General features: G+C 42.1%; 2 protein-coding genes across 32 annotated transcripts in view; one reads left to right on the forward strand and one right to left on the reverse strand.

Moving 5' to 3' along the window:
• NCF2 (neutrophil cytosolic factor 2) overlaps positions 1-6693 on the forward strand; it is a 30116-nt gene extending 23423 nt beyond the window's left edge. For both annotated transcript variants that reach the window (XM_026001166.2, XM_026001167.2), the window contains exons 14-15: positions 4072-4249; positions 6202-6693. In XM_026001166.2, coding sequence (XP_025856951.1) covers positions 4072-4249; positions 6202-6314 — 291 coding nt within the window. In that variant the 3' untranslated portion in view covers positions 6315-6693. The remainder of the gene's footprint in view (positions 1-4071; positions 4250-6201) is intronic.
• A 1255-nt stretch (positions 6694-7948) lies between these two features.
• The window catches only part of SMG7 (SMG7 nonsense mediated mRNA decay factor), a 94645-nt gene continuing 82603 nt past the window's right edge, over positions 7949-19990 (reverse strand). For 6 of the 30 annotated variants that reach the window (XM_072733190.1, XM_026001162.2, XM_026001160.2 and 3 more), the window contains 9 exons: positions 18102-18246; positions 17177-17556; positions 16154-16525; positions 15233-15382; positions 13206-13286; positions 12351-12510; positions 11302-11472; positions 11041-11186; positions 7949-10426 (listed from right to left, as the gene is read on the reverse strand). In XM_072733190.1, the coding sequence (XP_072589291.1) occupies positions 10313-10426; positions 11041-11186; positions 11302-11472; positions 12351-12510; positions 13206-13286; positions 15233-15382; positions 16154-16525; positions 17177-17556; positions 18102-18246 (1719 nt within the window). In that variant the 3' untranslated portion in view covers positions 7949-10312. The remainder of the gene's footprint in view (positions 10427-11040; positions 11187-11301; positions 11473-12350; positions 12511-13205; positions 13287-15232; positions 15383-16153; positions 16526-17176; positions 17557-18101; positions 18247-19990) is intronic. The other 24 variants (XM_026001164.2, XM_072733206.1, XM_026001163.2 and 21 more) reach the window with 5 other exon arrangements.

A 19990-nucleotide genomic window follows, 5' to 3' on the forward strand; every position in this document is an offset into this window, starting at 1 on the left:
GAGCTTCCCATGAGCCAGACACCGTGCTAAGTGCATGCGGAGCATTCGTCCTTGTAGACTCCACAGCTCTGTGAGGTATTACTATCTCATTTCATAGTTCAGGTAACAAGGCAAAGAGGGGTCACCTTGACCAAGATCACATGGCTGGTTGGTAATGGAACTGCGGCCCGATGGGTATTTTGACTCCAGAGCCTATATTCTTGAACCTGTTTCTAGACCCCAGGGCCTAGAATAGAGTTAACTCTTTGGCCAGTAAGATTAAGGGAGTTAGGGGCAAAGCTAGAGGCTAGAAGTAGTAGCTACACATTAACACTCTTGACTTTGTCCCTTTGTCTCCAAGGAGAAAAGTTGCTATTTCTTTTTATGGTTGATGTTAATTCCCTCCCACAACCATGGCCCCTGAAAACCATCCACCTGTATTGTCAACATAACAACATATTTTTTTTTTAGCCTTTTATGTAATTTCATATAGATGGTTGTACAGTATATATATTCATATGTATATGCTGTACATATAAACTTTTGCTTTAATAGTCCACTTCAATACTTTTCCATTTTTATATATACTTTTTTAAAAAATTTTTATTTATTTATGATAGTCACACAGAGAGAGAGAGAGAGGCAGAGACACAGGCAGAGGGAGAAGCAGGCTCCATGCACCGGGAGCCTGACGTGGGATTCGATCCTGGGTCTCCACAGGATCGTGCCCTGGGCCAAAGGCAGGCGCCAAACCGCTGCGCCACGCAGGGATCCCCATTTTTATATATACTTTTGTGTTATAATAGTCCTTTTCTTCTGATGGCTAATGGTATTGCTACACAATATTCCACAGTATAATCTGTTTATTGATTCACCTGTTGGTGGGCATTTGGATTCTTTCCAGTGTTTGTCTAGTGACATTTATTCTTCATCAAACATTTGTCGAGCTTTACTACTCTTTAGATAGGCACTGGAGATAGAAACACTAACAAGACACAGGCTCTTCTTGGGGGAAAGACAAGAGAGGACATGATTATAAAGCGTGTGTAAGTAAACTGATGGAGATGCATGAATGGCGTACTGTAAGCACATGGGTGTCTCACCCAAAAATGCTGAGGGAAAGTGGGACAAGGCAATATTCAATGGTCTTTCTGGAGGAAATGATGCTGAAATTGTCTTGAAGCTTAGCCTTAAAATGGCACATAGAAACTAGCAAGATGGAGGTGGTTAGGATGCTTTCTATAGATGGAAGAGCAGAGGGAAGACCCTAAGAGTTGGCAGTGGGTGAAGAGCTCAGTGGTTCCAGACACAATAGGGGGATCTGGGAGATAGGTTGGCAAGGCAGCAGGGCCACATCATGGAAGGTCTTGCACCTGCTGCACTCGGATGAGGTGAGCAGGGGAGAAAATAGGATGGATGATTCAGGGGCATAAGAGCAAGGCGAGGGGGCCTCTGGGAGGCTGGCTGGCTGGCTGGCTCCCAGTGTGGATACAGCCCTCACACTGGGGAGTCCCAACACACAGTCAAGGAGACCACAGTCTCCACTGACCAAAGCCACTGTTAGCTGGGGTCCTCCCTCGGACACCTTCATTCTCCCCTCGCTCCCCAACTCACCTGTTTCCTGCTTTAGCATTTTTAGATGGTGGCAGCTGCAGTTACATCAGTAGGGGGTCTAAAATTCAACAGGTCCTATGCAAACCCTTTGGGGAGCTACTGGTTTTCACCTCTGAATGGATTTTGCACCATGGAAATGACCACAATGGCAAAGCTATCGCAGACCATCTGGGCTGGGACCGTGGGCCCTGTTGGGGCAGAGTCCCTCTCTAAATCCTCATGGCCGCAGCTGGGCAGCAACTCCTGCTTAGTTAGGGAAGGGTCTCTTTGGTAGAGTCTCACTGAAATCAGACACATTTGCTGGGAAAGACAAGTGAGTGGGAGAGGAGGTAGTAAAGAGGGTGGGCCTGGAGGAAGCCCCAGCGTGGTGGTATCTAAGAGTTTGGAAAATTGCATTCAGGAAGGATGGCCCCTGGACTCACCTGCGAGGACAGACCCCAGGACCCTGGGTGGGGGAGGGGTGGAGGGGGGTTGTTCTAAGAGGGGCCAGGGCAAGGGGCCCTTGGAAGTCTGAAAGGTCATCCTAAGGTTTTCCGTGGTCTGTCTTGGGTAATCCTTTCCATGGTGTCTTGAAAGGATTCCGCCTACCAGTCCTGCTCTAAATGTGAATTACTTCCCTTGAAAGGTTTATTGTTTTTAATTATCGTTAATTTTTGTTCTTTGAAGAGAGCATCAGTCTAATCAGTGGCTATACGTGGCTAAATTCCCAACACAGTCTTTTTGGGACTCAATCCAGCTTCAGAGGTCCTTGCTGAGCATTCTTTATCACTACCCCTTACTCTTGGAAACGGCAAGTCAGGATGTTCTCCTTCACTTACTAGAAGAGCAGGAAAATGAACAATCATTTGCTAAGTATCTACTCTATGCAGGAACACTTACCATTAACCAAGTTTATAGATGTCTATATACATAGTCTAGTTCTGTCAGAGTGTTTAATAATTTTTAGCTAGGGGTGCTCGGGTGGTGCAGTCAGTTGAGCATCCGACTCTTGGTTTTGGCTCAGGTCGTGATCTCAGGGTTGTGGGATGGAGCCCTGCATCAGGCTCCTGTGCTGACTCATGCGTGTGCTCTCTCTCAAATAAAATCTTTTAAAAAAAATAATTGTTAGTTATTACCGTTCTACATCATATCACTTCATTCCTCTAGCCTCTATTTCAGGTGAGGGAAGTTCAGAAGGGTACACCACTTGCTCAGGGACACACAGCTTGTGGGCAGCGGAGCTGGGATACAAACCCAGGCCTTTAGACTCCTTAGGGCCATTTCCATCTCACTGTCCTGCCTTCCAATAGAAGGGATCTGCCAAGGCGAGAACAAGCAACATTCGGAAGTGAGAACTTTGAATATTCAGTACAGCATGTACCCTTGAAGGTTTTTTTTTCTTCTTTCCTTCCTTTTTTCCTTTCCATTCTTCCCTCTTTCCTTTTTTAAAGATTTTATTTATTTGAGATAGAGTGGGAGAGAGAGAGAGAGAGAGCGGGTGCACGCACAAGTAGGGTGAAGGCAGAGGGAGAAGCAGACTCCCCGCTGAGCAGAGCTCCATGTGAGGCTTGATCATGACCTGAGCTGAAAGCAGATGCTTAACTGATCCAGGTGCCCCCCCCCACAGGGTTTCTAACGCGGGTTTGTTAAATCCTATGATTCTAGAAACTGCACCGTTCTTTTTTCAACATTTGTGGATCAAATAGCAACTAAGATGTGTTGTTACATATATGAGGAAACAAAACCTTTTTCATGATCTTAGAAAGACGGGGGATCCCTGGGTGGCGCAGCGGTTTGGCGCCTGCCTTTGGCCCAGGGCGGGATCCTGGAGACCCGGGATCGAATCCCACGTTGGGCTCCCGGTGCATGGAGTCTGCTTCTCCCTCTGCCTATGTCTCTGCCTCTCTCTTTCTCTCTCTGTGACTATCATAAATAAATAAAAATTAAAAAAAAAAAAAAGACGGTATGGTACTCTTCAGGGTTTCTCAAACCTTAGTAAGAATGAGACTCACCTAGAGAGCTTGTTAAAATGCAGATGGTGGGGCCCCACATGCTGTGAATTTGTGATTTAATAGGTTTGTGATGGGGCCAGAAATTTACATATTTAACAAGGTCCCTAGTGTTGTCGGTCCTGGGGAGAGGTGTTGGATTCCAAGTTAGAAACTCAGGTGACTTTGGGTTCTGTCGCTTGTGACTCAATCTCTTTCCAACTGCAAAGAAGTAACAGTAGTACCTATCGGTAGGATAGGATTAGAGCTTTTTCAGGATTTCTGTAAGAGTTTAAAACTATATGGTCCTGCAGACCTTTTGGGTTCATTTATCCAACCATCCAATATTCATAAAGTACACGTTAGGTCTATGCTAAGGATTGACCACAAACTTGGCCTTTGTGAGTTTATATCCTAGGCGCTATGTTGCCATTTCACTGATTCCTTTAGTGATGTTCAATGTTCACTGGCCAAAAAGTTAGGAAAACTAACAGACCTTTTATTATTTCAGGGTGACCAAGGCTTTCCAGATGAGCCCCACGAAAGTGAAAAATCTGAAGCTAATAACCAGGCAACAGAACCTACGCTTAAGGAAGGAGGCCATGTGGTAGCACTCTTCACTTATGAGGCCACCCAGCCAGAAGACCTGGAGTTTCAGCAAGGGGACATAATCCAGATTATATCAATGGGTAAGTAGTACTCCTGGATCATAGAAACTAATTCCCATGTTAGCAGCAATAAATTCAAGGGAAGAGAGAAACATTAATAACCTACAAACCAAACTTTAGCCAGTAGTTTCAATCTCCTTCCTAGCTTTCAGCTGGAAACAGCAAAATGGAGTGCTTAGCCTTTCTATCTGTTGCTCCAACGGCAGAGAAGCAACAAATGGCACTAACATTTTGATCATTAAAGATGGCTGTCTTGGAAGCCATGCATTCGCATTCCCAAAGTGAACCAATTGGAAGGTGGCTGGAAATCATTTTGCCTTTGCACAAAGCCATCGGATAGTTTTCTCCAAACTGTAGTTCTTTGAATTGATGTACTTTTTGAAGACGAGGGAAGAAGTGGGTAGATTTTGCCTTAGAAGAAGCTATTCGACATTGCTTTGTGTCTCTGGTGACTTTCCTGACCCTGTTAGGAATCAAACACACTACACACTGGAACAGTGTTAAGTGGAGAGTTCTAACTTAGAGCTTCTCAAACTTCAGTATGCCCGAGCACCCTTTCAAGAGTTAAATAAAATTCCTTGGCCCAGCAACCAGAGATTCTGATTCAGGTGTGGGGTGGGGCCCACCAAGTCTGCATTTCTAACAAGCTTCCAGTGTGATGCTTGTCTCTTGACTGTGAGAAGCACTGCTCTAATTCAGGGTTTGACATAATCTTATTTCTATGCTTCAAAACAAGTAAGAATCCCATCAAAAGTTTTGTTCAAATGGGAGAAATATGCATTAGTAATGCAGAGTAGTGAAAACAAATACCATTACAAATTATGACAGAAAATCCAACAGATTAAGAAATGAGATTTTTAAAGCTAGTGAGGTAGAGTATACGATTGTGTGGCAATTGACTCAAAATACGAGTAATAAAGAGGCAGGGTACACTGGCAGTGCCTATCTTTTGTTAGGGCTTAGTGATACTTTAAAAATTGTGCTGAGAGTTACTATCAACCAACCAGCTACATTGTCCGTGTTTGTTTTTTTTGGGGGGGGGAGGGGTTGGGATGAGATAAAAACTAGGAACACACAGAAAAACCTTCTAAGTAGATATGAAGAGAAAAAAGGTGGCATATTCCTTACTGTGTCTGACTCTTGATCTGGTTCAGTTTGTAATCTCAGGGTCCCGGGGTCTAGCCTTGCCTCGGTCTCCATTCTGTGGGGAGTCTGCTAGATTTCTCTCCCTCTGCTTCTCCTACTCACTGCCTCCTCCCCTCCCCCCGCAATCCTCTCTCTAAATCTTAAAAAAAAAAAAAAAATCGTAAGGAAAATACCTTTATAGCACTGTGCTATATCAAAAAAATCTGTAAGTGGACCCTCATACCTCAAACTGAGATTGTTCAACAATCTACTGTATTATTATTATTATTATTATTTTTTTTTTTTTGAGAGAGAGCAAGCCAGAGGTAGGGGAACAGGGAGAGAGAGAATCTTAAGCAGGCTCCATACACAGCATGGAGCCCAACGCAGGGCTTGATCTCACAACCCTAAGATTATGACTTGAGCTGAAATCAAGTCAGACGCTTAACCAACTAAGCCACCACAAAGATCTGTATTGAATTAACGGCATGCCCCTTTCAATATAGTCAGAATAAAGATTCCTAACAGGGATCAAACTCTTCTGTTAGAAAGAAAAAAATACTATCTCAAGATTTATTGTTCAATTTTTTTTTCATCTTATTTTACTGGCAACTTTTTGAAAGATCTAATTGATTTTCTGTATTTTATTCCTTATCATACATAAGACAGAAACCAGTAAGATGGTGGAAGTCCTATGTTGACTCCTCCCTCAAATCACTTTCCAATATGGACTTTTCCCTGTTGGCACTACTAGGGGTGAAGGACTGCCAAAGATCTGTGTGGCATATCCAGATGAGATAATCTTCCTGTACTGGTTTTAGAAACCTGTATATGTTTCCTTTTACCAGTGAATGAAGACTGGCTGGAAGGAGAGTGCAAAGGGAAAATTGGCATTTTCCCCAAAGCGTTTGTTGAAGAACATGCAACTACCGATTTGGAAAGCTCTCCTAGAGGAGTCTAAGATGTTCCATAACCTCCAAAGTTGGAGAAAAGTAACTATAATCATTTGTGAAGTTTAGCATGTCCCTGCAGTACCCTGTACCGACAGCACTGTTTAGAAATGTTAACTAATCCACTTTTTGCACTGAAAATTTAATCTAGTAGACAATGATGTGAGCATTTATCCTGATGATTACCATGGGGGAAGGGGGGTGGGAGTGGGTGGAAGTGCCTGGGAGGGCATGAGAGGGTCTTCTAGGGTGCTGATAATGTTTCTTGCTAGGAGTGCTGGCTACCCAAATGTGTTCACTTTGTAAAGGTTCACTGAGCTGTATGTAAATTTATTATTGGTGTACTTCTATATATGTGATACCCTAATAAAAAAACTTACAAAAATAAGACACCCAGAGTGCAGGCCCAATGCCTAAGTATAAATACCCTTATTCCTGTACCACTACAGTCACAGGTTCCTGGGCCTGAAGTAAACTTACAGGTAATTCAGATGGAATACACACAATTAACTTTCCTTTATTAAAAGTCTTATTGCTTAAACAGAACCTAAACTGAGTTAGGTTCCCATGGAAGTGTTTTCAATTCCATTCAGAATTAAAATACTGGTCTTCCATCCTCTCATACCTTCTCAGAAAGGGACATTTGTTGAGTTCGATACTGAGTATGTGCACTAACACTTAAGTGACGTAGAGAAGCCGCATTAGGGAAGCCACTTGGTCAGGACTACCCTGCTGACTAATGTTTTAGAATATGTACTACACGAATATACATGATAGAATGCTATGGTTTTATTCTGATTATCATTTAACCAAATGGCTTGATTTCCTAGGGTTAACTCAGGATTAACAAATACTAGACTTTAGAACCTAGCCTTCACTTCCCTCCCTCTCTCCAAGTGCTTGTGAAAAGCAGTTTAGGAGACAAGGTGTAGACAGAATCAACACAGAAGTGAGAGGCTTGCTGACCAATGTGAACACACAGACTGGCAGACCACGGCCCTGACTTCCAACATGCTGCTGCAGGCCTGGCAGGCTACCACTGGAAATTTTGGACACGTCTTAAAGAAATGCAACCTCAAAGCTAAGAACACTAATTACTGTTGGGGCTAATCAGACTTAGTGATTCTTTTTTTTTTTTTTTTTAAGATTTTATTTATTTATTCATGAGAGACAGAGAGGGAGGGAGGGAGAGAGAGAGGCAGAGACAGGCAGAGGGAGAAGCAGGCTCCATGCAGGGAGCCGGACGTGGGACTCGATCCCGGGTCTCCAGGATCACGCCCTGGGCTGAAGGTGGCACTAAACCACGGAGCCACCTGGGCTGCCCAAGACTTAGTGATTCTTAAAGACCAGAAAGAGAAACTATCTCTGCATTGCCCTACTGACAGTAAAAATAAGGATAAAAATGGAGGGTGATTAACTTATTTGCATAAGCCAATCTTATTAGATAAAAGAATTTTGACAGCTTTTTCTACCCATCCCTTTCCATAATAATGCACACAGGTTTGGAATGCTACTAAAAGTATACTCAATTTTTGATCATCTCTGCTTTCCCCTAGCTGACTTGTAAGTAGTTTAAACACTTGGGGTTTTGTTTTTAAGTAGGATATTCTTTCAGGTAAGAAAGGAAACAACGTACACACAGATCTGGTTGGAGAGAACATGGTTTAATTAAAGGCAAAGCTGATTTCAGCAGCTGCAGGTCTTGCACAGACAGACCAAAACAGAAAACAAAACAAAACAAAACAAAAAAAACACAAGAGAAAGTTTACTACACAAAACCAGTTTCTGATGAAGATTCTCCTCTCCCTCTTCATTACACTCCACATTGAGGATGATAAGGCGAGGAACCCCGCCCCAAGAATCAGAAAACATTCCAAACACCAAATTCTCATGCAGAAACGGGGCTGCAGATGGGACGTGGGCAGTACCGGGAGTGAGACAGTGAACCTGGCTAGCTCATCTAGGGTGCATGAATCAGGGACAGCTCAAACACTGGAATGTTGCAGCTGCCTGAATGCAGAGCTCAAACACACAAAGTGGGTCAAGGTAGCAGGAAAGGAGGCTTGGAAGGGCAGGGATGGGAGAGAGGTGGACACAGGGAAGGGGTTGGAGAGAAGCACAAAGGGTTTCATATTGCCATTGGGTGGGGGGCTTCACCCTTTCAGACCTTTCGGAAAAACAAAACAAAACAAAACAAAAACAAAAACAAAAACAAAACAGAAAACCCCAAACACCATGTCAAACTTAAAGAGCAATAATGTAAGCATACGGGGCTCCAACCACTCTCTGAAGAGCAATGAGCATTAATCTCACCCCTTCCATTGCTGGGGTTGCCCAGACTCCAGTGACAACCGGGGCTCCTGGATGTGCTTTGCTCTGCAGCTGTCTTCCAGTTTGTAAGTCCCACACTGACTCCACACACTCACACACACTCCCCCTCCCCCCAGGGAGAGCAGCTGGGCATGCGCGCACGTATACGCGCACGCGTGGGCGCACGCGTGTGCACACACACACACACACACACACACACACACACACACACACACACAGGAGAGACCTCCCAGAAATAGACCCTACCACTAGCACAGCAATTGGACATTTAGATTGTTTCCATAATTTCCCCTTAAAATATTACTTTTTCCAGGAACTAACAGAAATGCTGTCCTTCTGTTTCTACACAAGAGAATGTTCAGTCCTCTTTCCTTCTAATAAATACCAAATAAAAGTCTATTTTCCTTTCTTTCGCCTTTTCCAGAATGGACTTCGTTGTGTTTTCTTCTGTGCATGATGCACATGTGTCCATGTTGCCTTGAATTTCACTCTGAAAGTGGAAGTCAGGAGACGCAGCTGGGCAGGGGCCTGGCCTGTTGTGCACTATGCGGATGCCACTGCTTCCTTCCTCCTCAGACTGTCTTTCGGGCCCCAACTGCTGGACCCCATGCTGTTGCTTCTTGGCGAGATGTTGTACACATTAGGAATAGAAACAGTTACTAGCATACAGCATAGGGTAGGAAAGGGATGGAGGTAGGGACAAGAGGAGGTGGGTGGTAAGCAGGATAGGGTCACAAAAACCAATCAAACAGAAAAGAACCACACTGAAAGCTTCTACCTATTAAAATGTGTCAGGCCACGAATGGACCAGCCTGCCTTCTGTGAGACTGCTTGCTATGCTACCGTAAAATGTACAGGAATCAAAAACATTAATTTAAAACCCTACAGCAGTCATCTGCCAGTCCAGCCCAGCACCACCACCCACACTGCATCCTCGATTGGGGCTCGAGCACCTACAGAGTGAAGGGCATTTCCTGCTGGAGTCTCCAGGCCAGAGGAGGGCCTGCCAGAACCTTCCGAGTGAAAGTTGAGGCCTTGGACTCTCCCTCATGGAACACTTCCACTGGCTGAAGAGGTCAGTTTCCCCATCCTGTCACCACCAACCTCTCACAGGAGCAGTGCCCGGGGCTTTCCTTGCTACACACTGACTAGAAGAAGCACATCTGTGTGTGGAAGAATTCAGTGTGATATTTTACTACTGAGAGTAATAACAATAATAAAAGATGTTCGGGAATAATTTCAACTACATTCTCAGTCAGCAAAGCAATCATTAATGGATTCCTATTTTATTCCCCAAAGAGGAAAAAAGGACTGAGAAGTTCCCATTGGCTTCTCCCATCTGCCTCCCCTTCTCAGCTTTCACTTCCCTTGTGGCTGGGGACATGCACGATGGAGAAGGTGAGAGGCGGTGGTACCAGGTAACTGAGTGAGACAAACAGCAGTTCCTCTCTCCCTCCGGAAGGCCCCAGGGGGACGGAGAGTTCCTGATGGTTGTTTTCGTTTTGTTGCACTGCGACATTTCGTGCACACCCAGCACGCCGGTGGAACACTTACACCCTCTCGACAGCAAGAAACAGAAAAGAGGGCTGCCACCTGCAGGGGACTGTATGGGCCAGTCCTGCAGACCCAACATGCCATGGTTTATGGAGCCTTCATTCCCAGGGTTGCCACTCTGGCCTCAGTGTGGAGGGTTCATGGTGCCTTGTCCCCGCTGCTGCTTCTGCTTCTGCTGCATTAACAGCTGCTCCAGAGCGGAAGGTCCAGGATGCATCATGGAACTGGACCAGATAGACTGAAAAACAGCCCAGAGCTTGTGAGCAGTGGTCGAATGCCTGGATGTCTGTATAGGGATTTGTTTCTTGATCCTCGTCAAATATTAAGGCATTCATCTCCCAAGATCCCTATCCCCTGAAAGACCCAGCTATTAGACAAAGTTATTATAAGACTATCCTCAGAACCAGTTAGTTCCCACTAAGATTATTTTAAAGTAGAAAAGGTGAAATACTTTTTACTAAAACTCAGTGCCATGTGGGACCACAGAATATTTACTATAAAGATTTTAGACAAGCAAAACAGCTCTAAAGTTAGATATTTTTACTTCTTGTTCACCAAAAGCTTCAAACATTCCAAGATGAATCAGAATTGTCTGAACCTTACAATGCAACTAAAACCTTTGTTTCTGTCCCCCCGTGAAGATAACAGTCTTTTACCACTAGTGAGTTCACAAATTAAAAAACAAAAATCCTATTTAAGAGTCTTATTAATAAGGCAGACCACTTTTCTAGGACTTTGCTAGATATGTGCTATGAATGAGTCAACTCTAAGGGCCTTAGGAATAAGACTAGCTATTTATAGGAACAAAAGCAGACACATCTCTCGTGGTTCTTGTTCTTGAAACGCACTCACCTTGAGGCTTTCCATGAGGACAGCAGAGGAATCCTCCATGGAGGGGCCGTGGCCTGTCCAGGTGCCACTTGCAGTGCTGGCCTGATGCCAACTGCTCTCAGAGGATGATGTTGCTGAGAGATAGTCAATTCCAAACCCACCCATGGCTAAGGGATGAAGAGAGAGAAGCAGAATTCAAGAGGTTCAGTCATCGTCCGATACCAAACACCAGAGAAGGACAAAGTGATTTCACTTTCACTGGCAATGAAGTCTGGATCTCACCTGGCTTATCGGTTTTCCACCGATCTGCGGTTCTCCTATCCCTGTTATCTGGAGTCCCAATGGGTCCAAAGTTGGAGAATGGAACAGAATTATGGTTGTGTGTTGGAGGGGAGCTTGGCAGGCTGCTTGGGTTAGAGGAATGAGGAGACTGGCTGGCTGGTGTTGAATGATCTATTAAATCACAACAACACAAGTCATTAACAGGTATTTCACAAACAAAACCAAGAATTAAAGCTTCCTGTGGATCTGATCACTTAAATTCCTATTAAAGATAACCACGGGACTTTGGGAGAAAGACAGAATAAGGGCCCCCAAAGGGACCCTGCCAGATGTGCTAGTTTGTCTTACTGCACATTTCTAAGGCACAGTCCTTTAAAAAAAAAAAAAAAAAAAAAAGTGCAAAATCAAATAATTTTGGCATAACTGTTTCAGGTAAGTATCTACTGGTCTTCTCTATCAGAAACAGAATTGCCTAATCTTAGGAATTACTATTAAACCAAACTCCATTTATAAAATAGGGATAAAAAAAAATCTCTATTTTAAAAAGTGCACCTTTTCCTACAAAGAATGAGTATTTACAAACAAAACTAAAGAACAGCTACAAATCTTAAGATATGGGTTCTATTTTTCTCCCTTACAACTCTGCTGGTTATTGATGCAAAAAAGCTCTTTTAGTGGCACTTATTATGTGAACCAGCTCATCAAGCTTTTTTCCTATTTTCTTTCAGAAACTACTTTAAAAAAACCATCCAAAACCTAATTTTTTTTTTTTTAAGATTTTATTTATTCACGAGAAACACACACACACACACACACAGAGGCAGAGACACAGGCAGAGGGAGAGGCAGGCTCCATGCAGGGAGCCCAATGTGGGACTTGATCTCGCGACTCCAGGATCACGCCCTGGGCCAAAGGCAGGTGCTAAACCCCTGAGCCATCCAGGGATCCCCAAAAACCTAACATATTTATAATCACAAAATCATACTAATTCATCATCAATTTGAGTGTATAGGAAATGCAAGGTCTGTAATATGAAGATTAGTTAATACCTGAACTGGCAGGAAGTGATGGAGACCAGGGGGTCCCTTCAAAGAGGGAGTAGAGTGACGTCTCCTGGGGGGCCAGTGAAGGATTAAGTTCTGTTTTGGAGCTGGTTGTCAGGTTTTTCCCATATACCTCATTAAACACACTGTTATTTGGGTATCTTTCCTGAAAGACAATGACAACCAAGTTATAAACTCACTCAAAAGAAAGACCTTTAAGAAAATGTAACGTTAATGTTCTTGGATGCTTGATACACTTAACCATTTTAAGTGTACCAAGCTTTTCTTAATGGGACAAACTTCTGAAGGCTTTTCAGTTTCTTTTTTTTTTTTTAAGATTTTATTTATTCATGAGAGACAGAGAGGGGGGTGGGCAGAGACACAGGCAGAGGGAGAAGCAGGCTCTATGCAGGGAGCCCAACATGGGACTCGATCCCAGGTGCAGGATCACACCCTGGGCCGAAGGTGGTGCTAAACCGCTGAGCCACCCGGGCTGCCTGGCTTTCCAGTTTCTTTTGGTTTTTCCTGTTAAATTCATTTTCTCTTAAGCTTGCTTTCCCTCCCTCTTTATTTTCTCTATCTATGTAAACCACCCAGATTTAAACGCCTAAATAATTTACTTGACTGAACAACAGAGCCCTAACAGGTTCTGTATTAATGAGAAGTTCAAGAGTTCAAAATTATAACATACAAGTATCTCATTATCTGAATCAGAGGGAGAGAGGATAAAATAAAATGTCTGGATGACACCAATATATGGAAGAGGAAGGAAGAGAAAAATAAGGGAACGGAAATAGAATGGGAAAGGAAATACTAGCCTACTATAAAAACACAAAGCAGGATTCTCCACTGTTTACCCACCTGATTGAGAGAGAATCCGGTGAGGGACAAGAAAGAGGAGGAATGGGACATGAGCTCCGAGGGCTTCTCCAACAAGGATTTCTTCACAGTCCCGGAAAGAAAAGTAGTTAAATTATGCCCTCCATTTTCTTAATATTAACCTTAAGATACTGTACAACCAAAGTAGAAGACCACCATTTAAGCATACTTGTACATACCCATCGTGTGCAATGTAAGGCTTCAGGGATGTGAATTAAATGTTAATACCATGACACCAGCTAAGTGCCAGGTGCCATAGGCAAGTCAGACACAATGCTCCTGGATTAATACTTCTCATCTAGCACACATACCCTGGCAGGGACCAGGGACCCTGGAAGATAGCAGTTCTGAGTGTTTACTAGCAGGAGCCTTCAGGAATCTGTTGGTCAAGAATTGCATTTAAAATACTCTCAAAACAAGATGCTGTGCTGATCTGGCAGTTTGTCTCCCCAGTTTTTAAAATGCTCACATTAATGACTTAAATAAAGCCTTTCAAATCTGACAACTGGTTTTGTCAACACAGTTCCTAAGCAGCTCTATTTGTAGTATATATTAAAATAGTTGCTAAAGTTGAACTTACATTTATTGGCCCTAAGGAAATTACCAGGAAAAAAAGCTGAATCTCTGATGCTCACTGTCACTAAATAGTTGGTCAACAAAGCATTTATTAAACACCTACTACATGCAAGGCACTTTCACACACATTATTACCATGATAATGTTAAATACAGAAAGGATTACAGTCAAGGTTTCTTTTGTAAGCATGAAAAAAAAAACCCCACCCTAAAACACTACCCCCTCTCCATACCCGTTCTCCCATCAGCTCCATTTTGAATGGAGGAGGGGCAAGAAAAACAGGAGCTAAGGGAGGAGGAAATGAGTGCGGAGAGAAGCACTCCCCCTGGCTCTCAAGCCATACCAGCAGAGAAGCAGCAAGCAAGGCCAACAAATGCCAACAGTTCTGCTAAATTAGGCTTTCTATAGCCCTGAGGTGCTGTCACTGCACTCATGTTGTTCAAGTTTCTAGGGGACCTTTTATTTCTCTAACTTGGGAGGAAAAGTGGGAGGTCTCTCTGGCCACTCACCCAGGCAAATTCTTCTGGAACTTCAAGTGCCAGGGATGGCAGCTTCTGTCATGAGTGCCATTCAGTTTTATTTCTCCTAATGCTAAAATTAATGTGTTTTAATCTTATCAATGTTTTCTTACATTTATGAGAAAGAAACAGCAAAAAAGTAATAATTAGAATTGTTTTATGTTTTGTTAAGATGGAGTGAAGGGAGAGGAAAACTTCACAGCATGTCTTTTCATTCTCCCCCACCTCAGCAAAATAGATAGCAACATTAATGAGCATATAGAATGCCATCCTTTGAAATGCAGAGGGATTTCTAGAGGATTATTTTTAAAAGATACCACTAATCAGTACTAAAGACTTTATTTTATGTCATCCTGGTTATTTATCTCTGAATTCACTAATTTATGGCACTCCAACAATGTTTATAAATAGAAGTCACTTCATTTTTACTCATTCTGTTTATGAATCTTGCTCTGAATTTAGATTAGGGCTCTCAGTTACCCAAACAGAAAAGAGCCACATATCGTTCAATAACGTCACTAAAAAATCTAGAACATATTTCATTTCATATTTTCAGTACATGAAGAAAAATCTCACTGCTCCTAAGCAAGATTAAACAATCCTTGAAATTTCTGGGTTTAGATGGACATGCCACCTGAAAAAGTAAGTTAAAATCTGCCAGCATCGCATCCTATGTGAACCCTGAAGGATGCTTCTGGATAATACATATAACAAAGCCATGACTCTGAGACTTACAACTAGCAATGTTTTGCCATGTTCTACCACCATTTGAAGGTTAGTCTGGGCAGTGAGGAAATAAATGGTACAATTCTGTAAAGAAGGAAAGCTCCAGAAAAAAGAAACCAACTATTCCAAGGACTCCAAAATCTCAGGAAAGAAGCCGGGGTTAGAGCAAGAATTATGTCAAATACATACAAAGAGGCTCCGTCCAGGAAGAGAGGCGAGAGGCCCCAGCAGAGCTGGGTAAAGATCAGGAGGGTTAGAAAAAATCAGCTCTTCCTCTTCCTCCAAGGCAGCCAGACTCTTTAACAGGTCCGGAGGAAGCAGAGGGGAGCCCTTGGGGTCCTAGTGACAGAAAGGATCACAGTGAGATGCAATAAGGGATGACAAAAGCACACAGGAGTAGCAGCATGATTAGGGGGACACAAGCAACTAAAGTCAAGGAGAAGAATTACAGTAGACAGTATTACACAAGGAAGAAAAGGCTATGAAACAAAAGTAAAGTGACACAAGGACAAAGGGGCGAAAAGATCAAGATAACAGAAAGAAGTGAAAAACACTGACAAACAGGGAGCAGAACATAAAAGGTTAATGTGGCTTGTGAGTAAAACAATGCAGTGGAGCAGAGTGATTAGCATATCTTGGGCTAACAGAGAAACAGCTCTTTTTAAAAAAGTTACAAACACACCTGTTTCTCATGAATAAAGAGAAAGGAAGGGGAACTCCACTACCAAAGATAACTGGCTGACTTTGTTCCTCTCAGAAAGCAATTTGTTTAAATACGCAGTAAACCTATTTTTAAACTTAGATGATTCAGCCCAACTGAGAGGAGCTTTGTTTCAGAATTCTCTAACATGCTGTGTTAGAGATTTCTGCACCATCTCTCTGCCAGACCATCACAGTTCCACATCAGTAACGGAATTCTTTAGCTCCCCCAGACCAAATCATACTGTGCAATTGTGAGGAGGAGACCGAGAGCCATGCCAGTCACTCAGCAGCATGCTGTAGCACTAATGAATCAGAGTGGCCTTTATAAACGTCTACTTGAGAAATTCAAAAAGATATGAAGCCTGAGACCTATCTCCACTGTGTCTGGTGACAGGAAAGGACACACACCTCAAATGGCATCCTGGGCACAGGATCCTGCTCTGGACGGAAGACTCCTGGTGACCGTTTGCCCCTGCGGTCCATATTTGCTTGCTGTGCCATTACAGCTCTGTTATCAGCCATGCTGTACGAAGAATCCCAGTAGAATTCTGGGACCTTGACTTCTGAGGGATTATGGTTATATGGCTCCATGGGAAAAGGCTTCATTTTTTTCTCTAGAGGCTGCTGCTGCATTACCGGAGGTTGCAATGACGGCTCAAACAGTTTTATGGGGTCTTGGGACTGAAGGTAGTAGGGCTGTTTCACAGGCATGATTTTCCCTAATGGGCCTTGAACCTGAGGGGGATTCCACAGCTGTTTGGAGGCATCTGCCTGTTGATACTAAAAAAGAGATACTTGTCATCAAGATGAGGATAAAATGCATGTTACATTCAATACTCGGGAAATCACAGAATGAACTTGAGAGATTTTACAACTAACAAAACTCAGCAGTCCTTTACCCTTTAGGTTTTTCAATACAGAGCTTTCTGGGAACAGATGATGGGCACTGAATTCATGTTCTCTTCCAATTCAATTATTTATGAGGTTTTTTTTTTATTTTTTATTTTTTTATTTATGAGGTTTAACGAACAAGTGAGTATGTGTGTGTGGTTCCTCCTTCCTGCCTCAAGTGCTGTGGGGCTGACAATATCTTAAGAATGGTGTCATATCCCTAGCACCTCATCAGGATTATGATTGTATTTCCCTTCTGTAGTTTATATTCAAATAGAGGATTATTTATTCAAAGTCCTTTTCTACAGAGATGAAGTAGTAGCAGCAAAGAATGGTACTTAACATCTATTATCCTTTACAAGAGGAGAAAGGAAAACATTTGAACTCTCCTAAACAGCAAAGAGAGTATTTTTGCATTCCCATACTCAAACAGCAAAGGCATCTGAAAGCTTAGCCAGTATTTCTAATTAGCCAAACACTGAATAATTTCAGCCTTTCCCCTTCCTTATTTCAGCTGGAGTACACGCGACTATCACTTACCTGCTGGAATCCAGAGTGGTGAGGAGGGCTTTTCCCCAAAGCCGGCACAGCTTTTGTGGGGGATTGTTGCTGAGCTAGAGCTTGAACCTGCAACTGGCTTGTAGACTGTGCTGTTGGCTGAGCTGGTAAAGATGTAAGGGGTTGCTGGGAAGGTGGCTGTGGTTGTTGAGGTCCCTGGTTCATTGGCCCTGGTCCAGAGGGCCGTTGCTGGCTGTAAGGAATGTGGGACTGTTTCCCAGCTTGCACCTGGTTTCCTGCTGGAGAGTGAGCTGTAGGCTGAAGAAAGGTTCCTGGGACAGAAACACCAGCTGGGAAGGTGTAACCTGAGCCCATAGAAAATGCCACAGGAGGGGGAATAACATATGTAGGGGGCGGGAACCCTTCAAAATAGAAGAACACAGCAGCTTTAGTTCTACAGGTACTTATTAACAAAAGAAAGGTAAAAATAAGTCATCTGAGGGGGAAGTGGGGTTAGGGTGGAGAAGAGGTCCTCAGTCAATTATAAAAGACAGGGATCAACCATCAAGTGAGACTGATCAAGCACCAATCTTTAACTTGATTTTGAGAATTAATTATGGAGTATTTAATAGTGGACAGTAGCTACTTCTATCCACCACTGATGCAATGGGAGTATTTTGAAGGTGGTTTCTTTCTTTCTTTTTTTTTTTTTTTGAAGGTGGTTTCTTAAGTGCCAGGTTTAGTGATGGGAATTCCTTCATGGTAACAAACCTGCATTTGTCGATAAACTACAGAGAAATGGCTCAAAAATAACTTCATATGCATTAGAGAAAAGCAAACTTCCTTCTACCTTTTAACATTATGGTTTAGTAATGTAACTATAGTACAGTATAAAATATTCAACGAGTGAACAGAAACTCCTACAAAGATGAGATGAAGTAGAACAAAGTTTAAAATGTATATTTACCTGGCCGGCTGGGAAGAGGAGGGAAGGCTCCAGGGTGATGAATGGGGATGAACTGGGAGTTAGTTGCTTGACTTGGGGTTTGAGTTACAGGGGTTTTCCTGGCTTCAGACACTGGAGTCTTTCTTAATTCTGTCTGGGATTTTACCTATGACCAACAGAAGTAAAACTGTAATAATCTGAAACTCAAATGTGTCAAAAAGAAGCACCTACTCTAAGAAAGTATTTAGGATTTTATCAAAAAAAAAAAAAAAAAAAAAGCAAACGAAGGTATTTAAATTTACCTAAATTAAAAACAGAAAAATCAAAACAAATTGTTTACTTGTCAATAAAAGATATAAGGGCTTATTTTACTAGTATAATTATTTTCCTTTACCTAAATTAAAAATGGAAAAATCAAAACAAATTGTTTACTTGTCAATAAAAGATATAAGGGATTATTTTACTAGTATAATTATTTTCCTTTCACAAAATCATAAAACTACTAAATACTGAAAGGATCTGAGAGCTCATGTATTTTACAAATGACAGGCTTCACACCAACAGGTTAAAAAACTTGCCTAAAATCTTAAGCCACCTATTATGGGCCCCAGGGCCCCTTCTACTTGAATTCATTAAACAACGTACATGAATTATAATTTAATAATGATGATTAACCCACAGGGGAGATACTTTGGCCCTCAGTTTAATTTCATCTGGGAAGTCTTAAGCATACCAGTCAGGCATCCACCCTCTATGCTCACACCCTTTTAGAATAAGGATACTTTCAGCAGTAAGAAACAGGCCCCAAGATCCTATACAATGAGCTACAGAGAATATGATGTCATATGTATTGCTCAAAACAAGTAAAATGAAGGAAAACCGGTAACATTGTACAGAGACCTTAAGATGAGGTAGAAAGTGGTGATATACTGACTCCTGTCAAGCTTTCTTTAATCATCTAGAAGCAGATTTAAGAGGAAGAGAGACCAGAAAGATCTTCAATCTGGTTCTTGTTGGGAGGCAGTTGCAGAGAATGGAGGCAGAGCAGGCAGGAAATACTGGACTCCTTCCTAAAACACTAGTCCTTCGGCTTTACAGCTCATTTGATTTGTTCTTTGCTTTCCCCTGCATCTCTCTCCCCTCATGCCTTTTTTTCTCAATTGCTACCATGTTTTTCTTTCTCTGTTTCTCCCCCTACTATTACTAATCCTAAAATGTAACTATTATGTTATTTCTCTCTTTCCCCAAAAAACTCTAAATGAAATACACTGAAGGCGCTATTTTTTTGTTTTGTTTTGTTTTTTTTTTTGAAGGCGCTATTAATTTGCAAGCAGCCTTCAATAATGTTAAGGGTCCTCATGCCTACAGCAAACAAGTACACTTGCCAAAATGCGTTAACAAATCAAATGGCCACTTAGGTCTTTGTTCAAACATTAATGGTATTAATGAAATTGGCACAGAGCAAAGACCTTTTCTGTTTATATGGAATCATCTCTATCTCTTTGGAAGGTTTAAGAAAAACAAAGTGACAAATAATTGAGCAATGTTTACCTTTTCCCAGCAAGAGACTTAAATTCTTGCTTTACAAGTTCCCATGAGTCTGGGTAACACTTAAGTGATATAATGCTACTGGCTGGGACAGGTATAAATGTCAAGAAAAAAAAAAGCCTCATCTTTTCCCAAGAATATCTTTTATTTCTTAGTGAATCTGAAAAAAAAAAAAAAAAAACAAAAACAAAAACCAACAACCCTATAAGCTTTAATGTATTTTTGGTTCTACTGGATCTATAAAGGACCTCAAATTTCTCAATATAACATTAACAAATGGCAATTACACCTTCCAAAGAAAATAGAATTCTTCATATAGTTAATAGGTTTGCAAATGGTCATTTCAAATCACTTAAATTGAA

This window comes from Vulpes vulpes, chromosome 13 (assembly GCF_048418805.1).
Source record: "Vulpes vulpes isolate BD-2025 chromosome 13, VulVul3, whole genome shotgun sequence".
NCBI lineage: Eukaryota > Metazoa > Chordata > Mammalia > Carnivora > Canidae > Vulpes > Vulpes vulpes.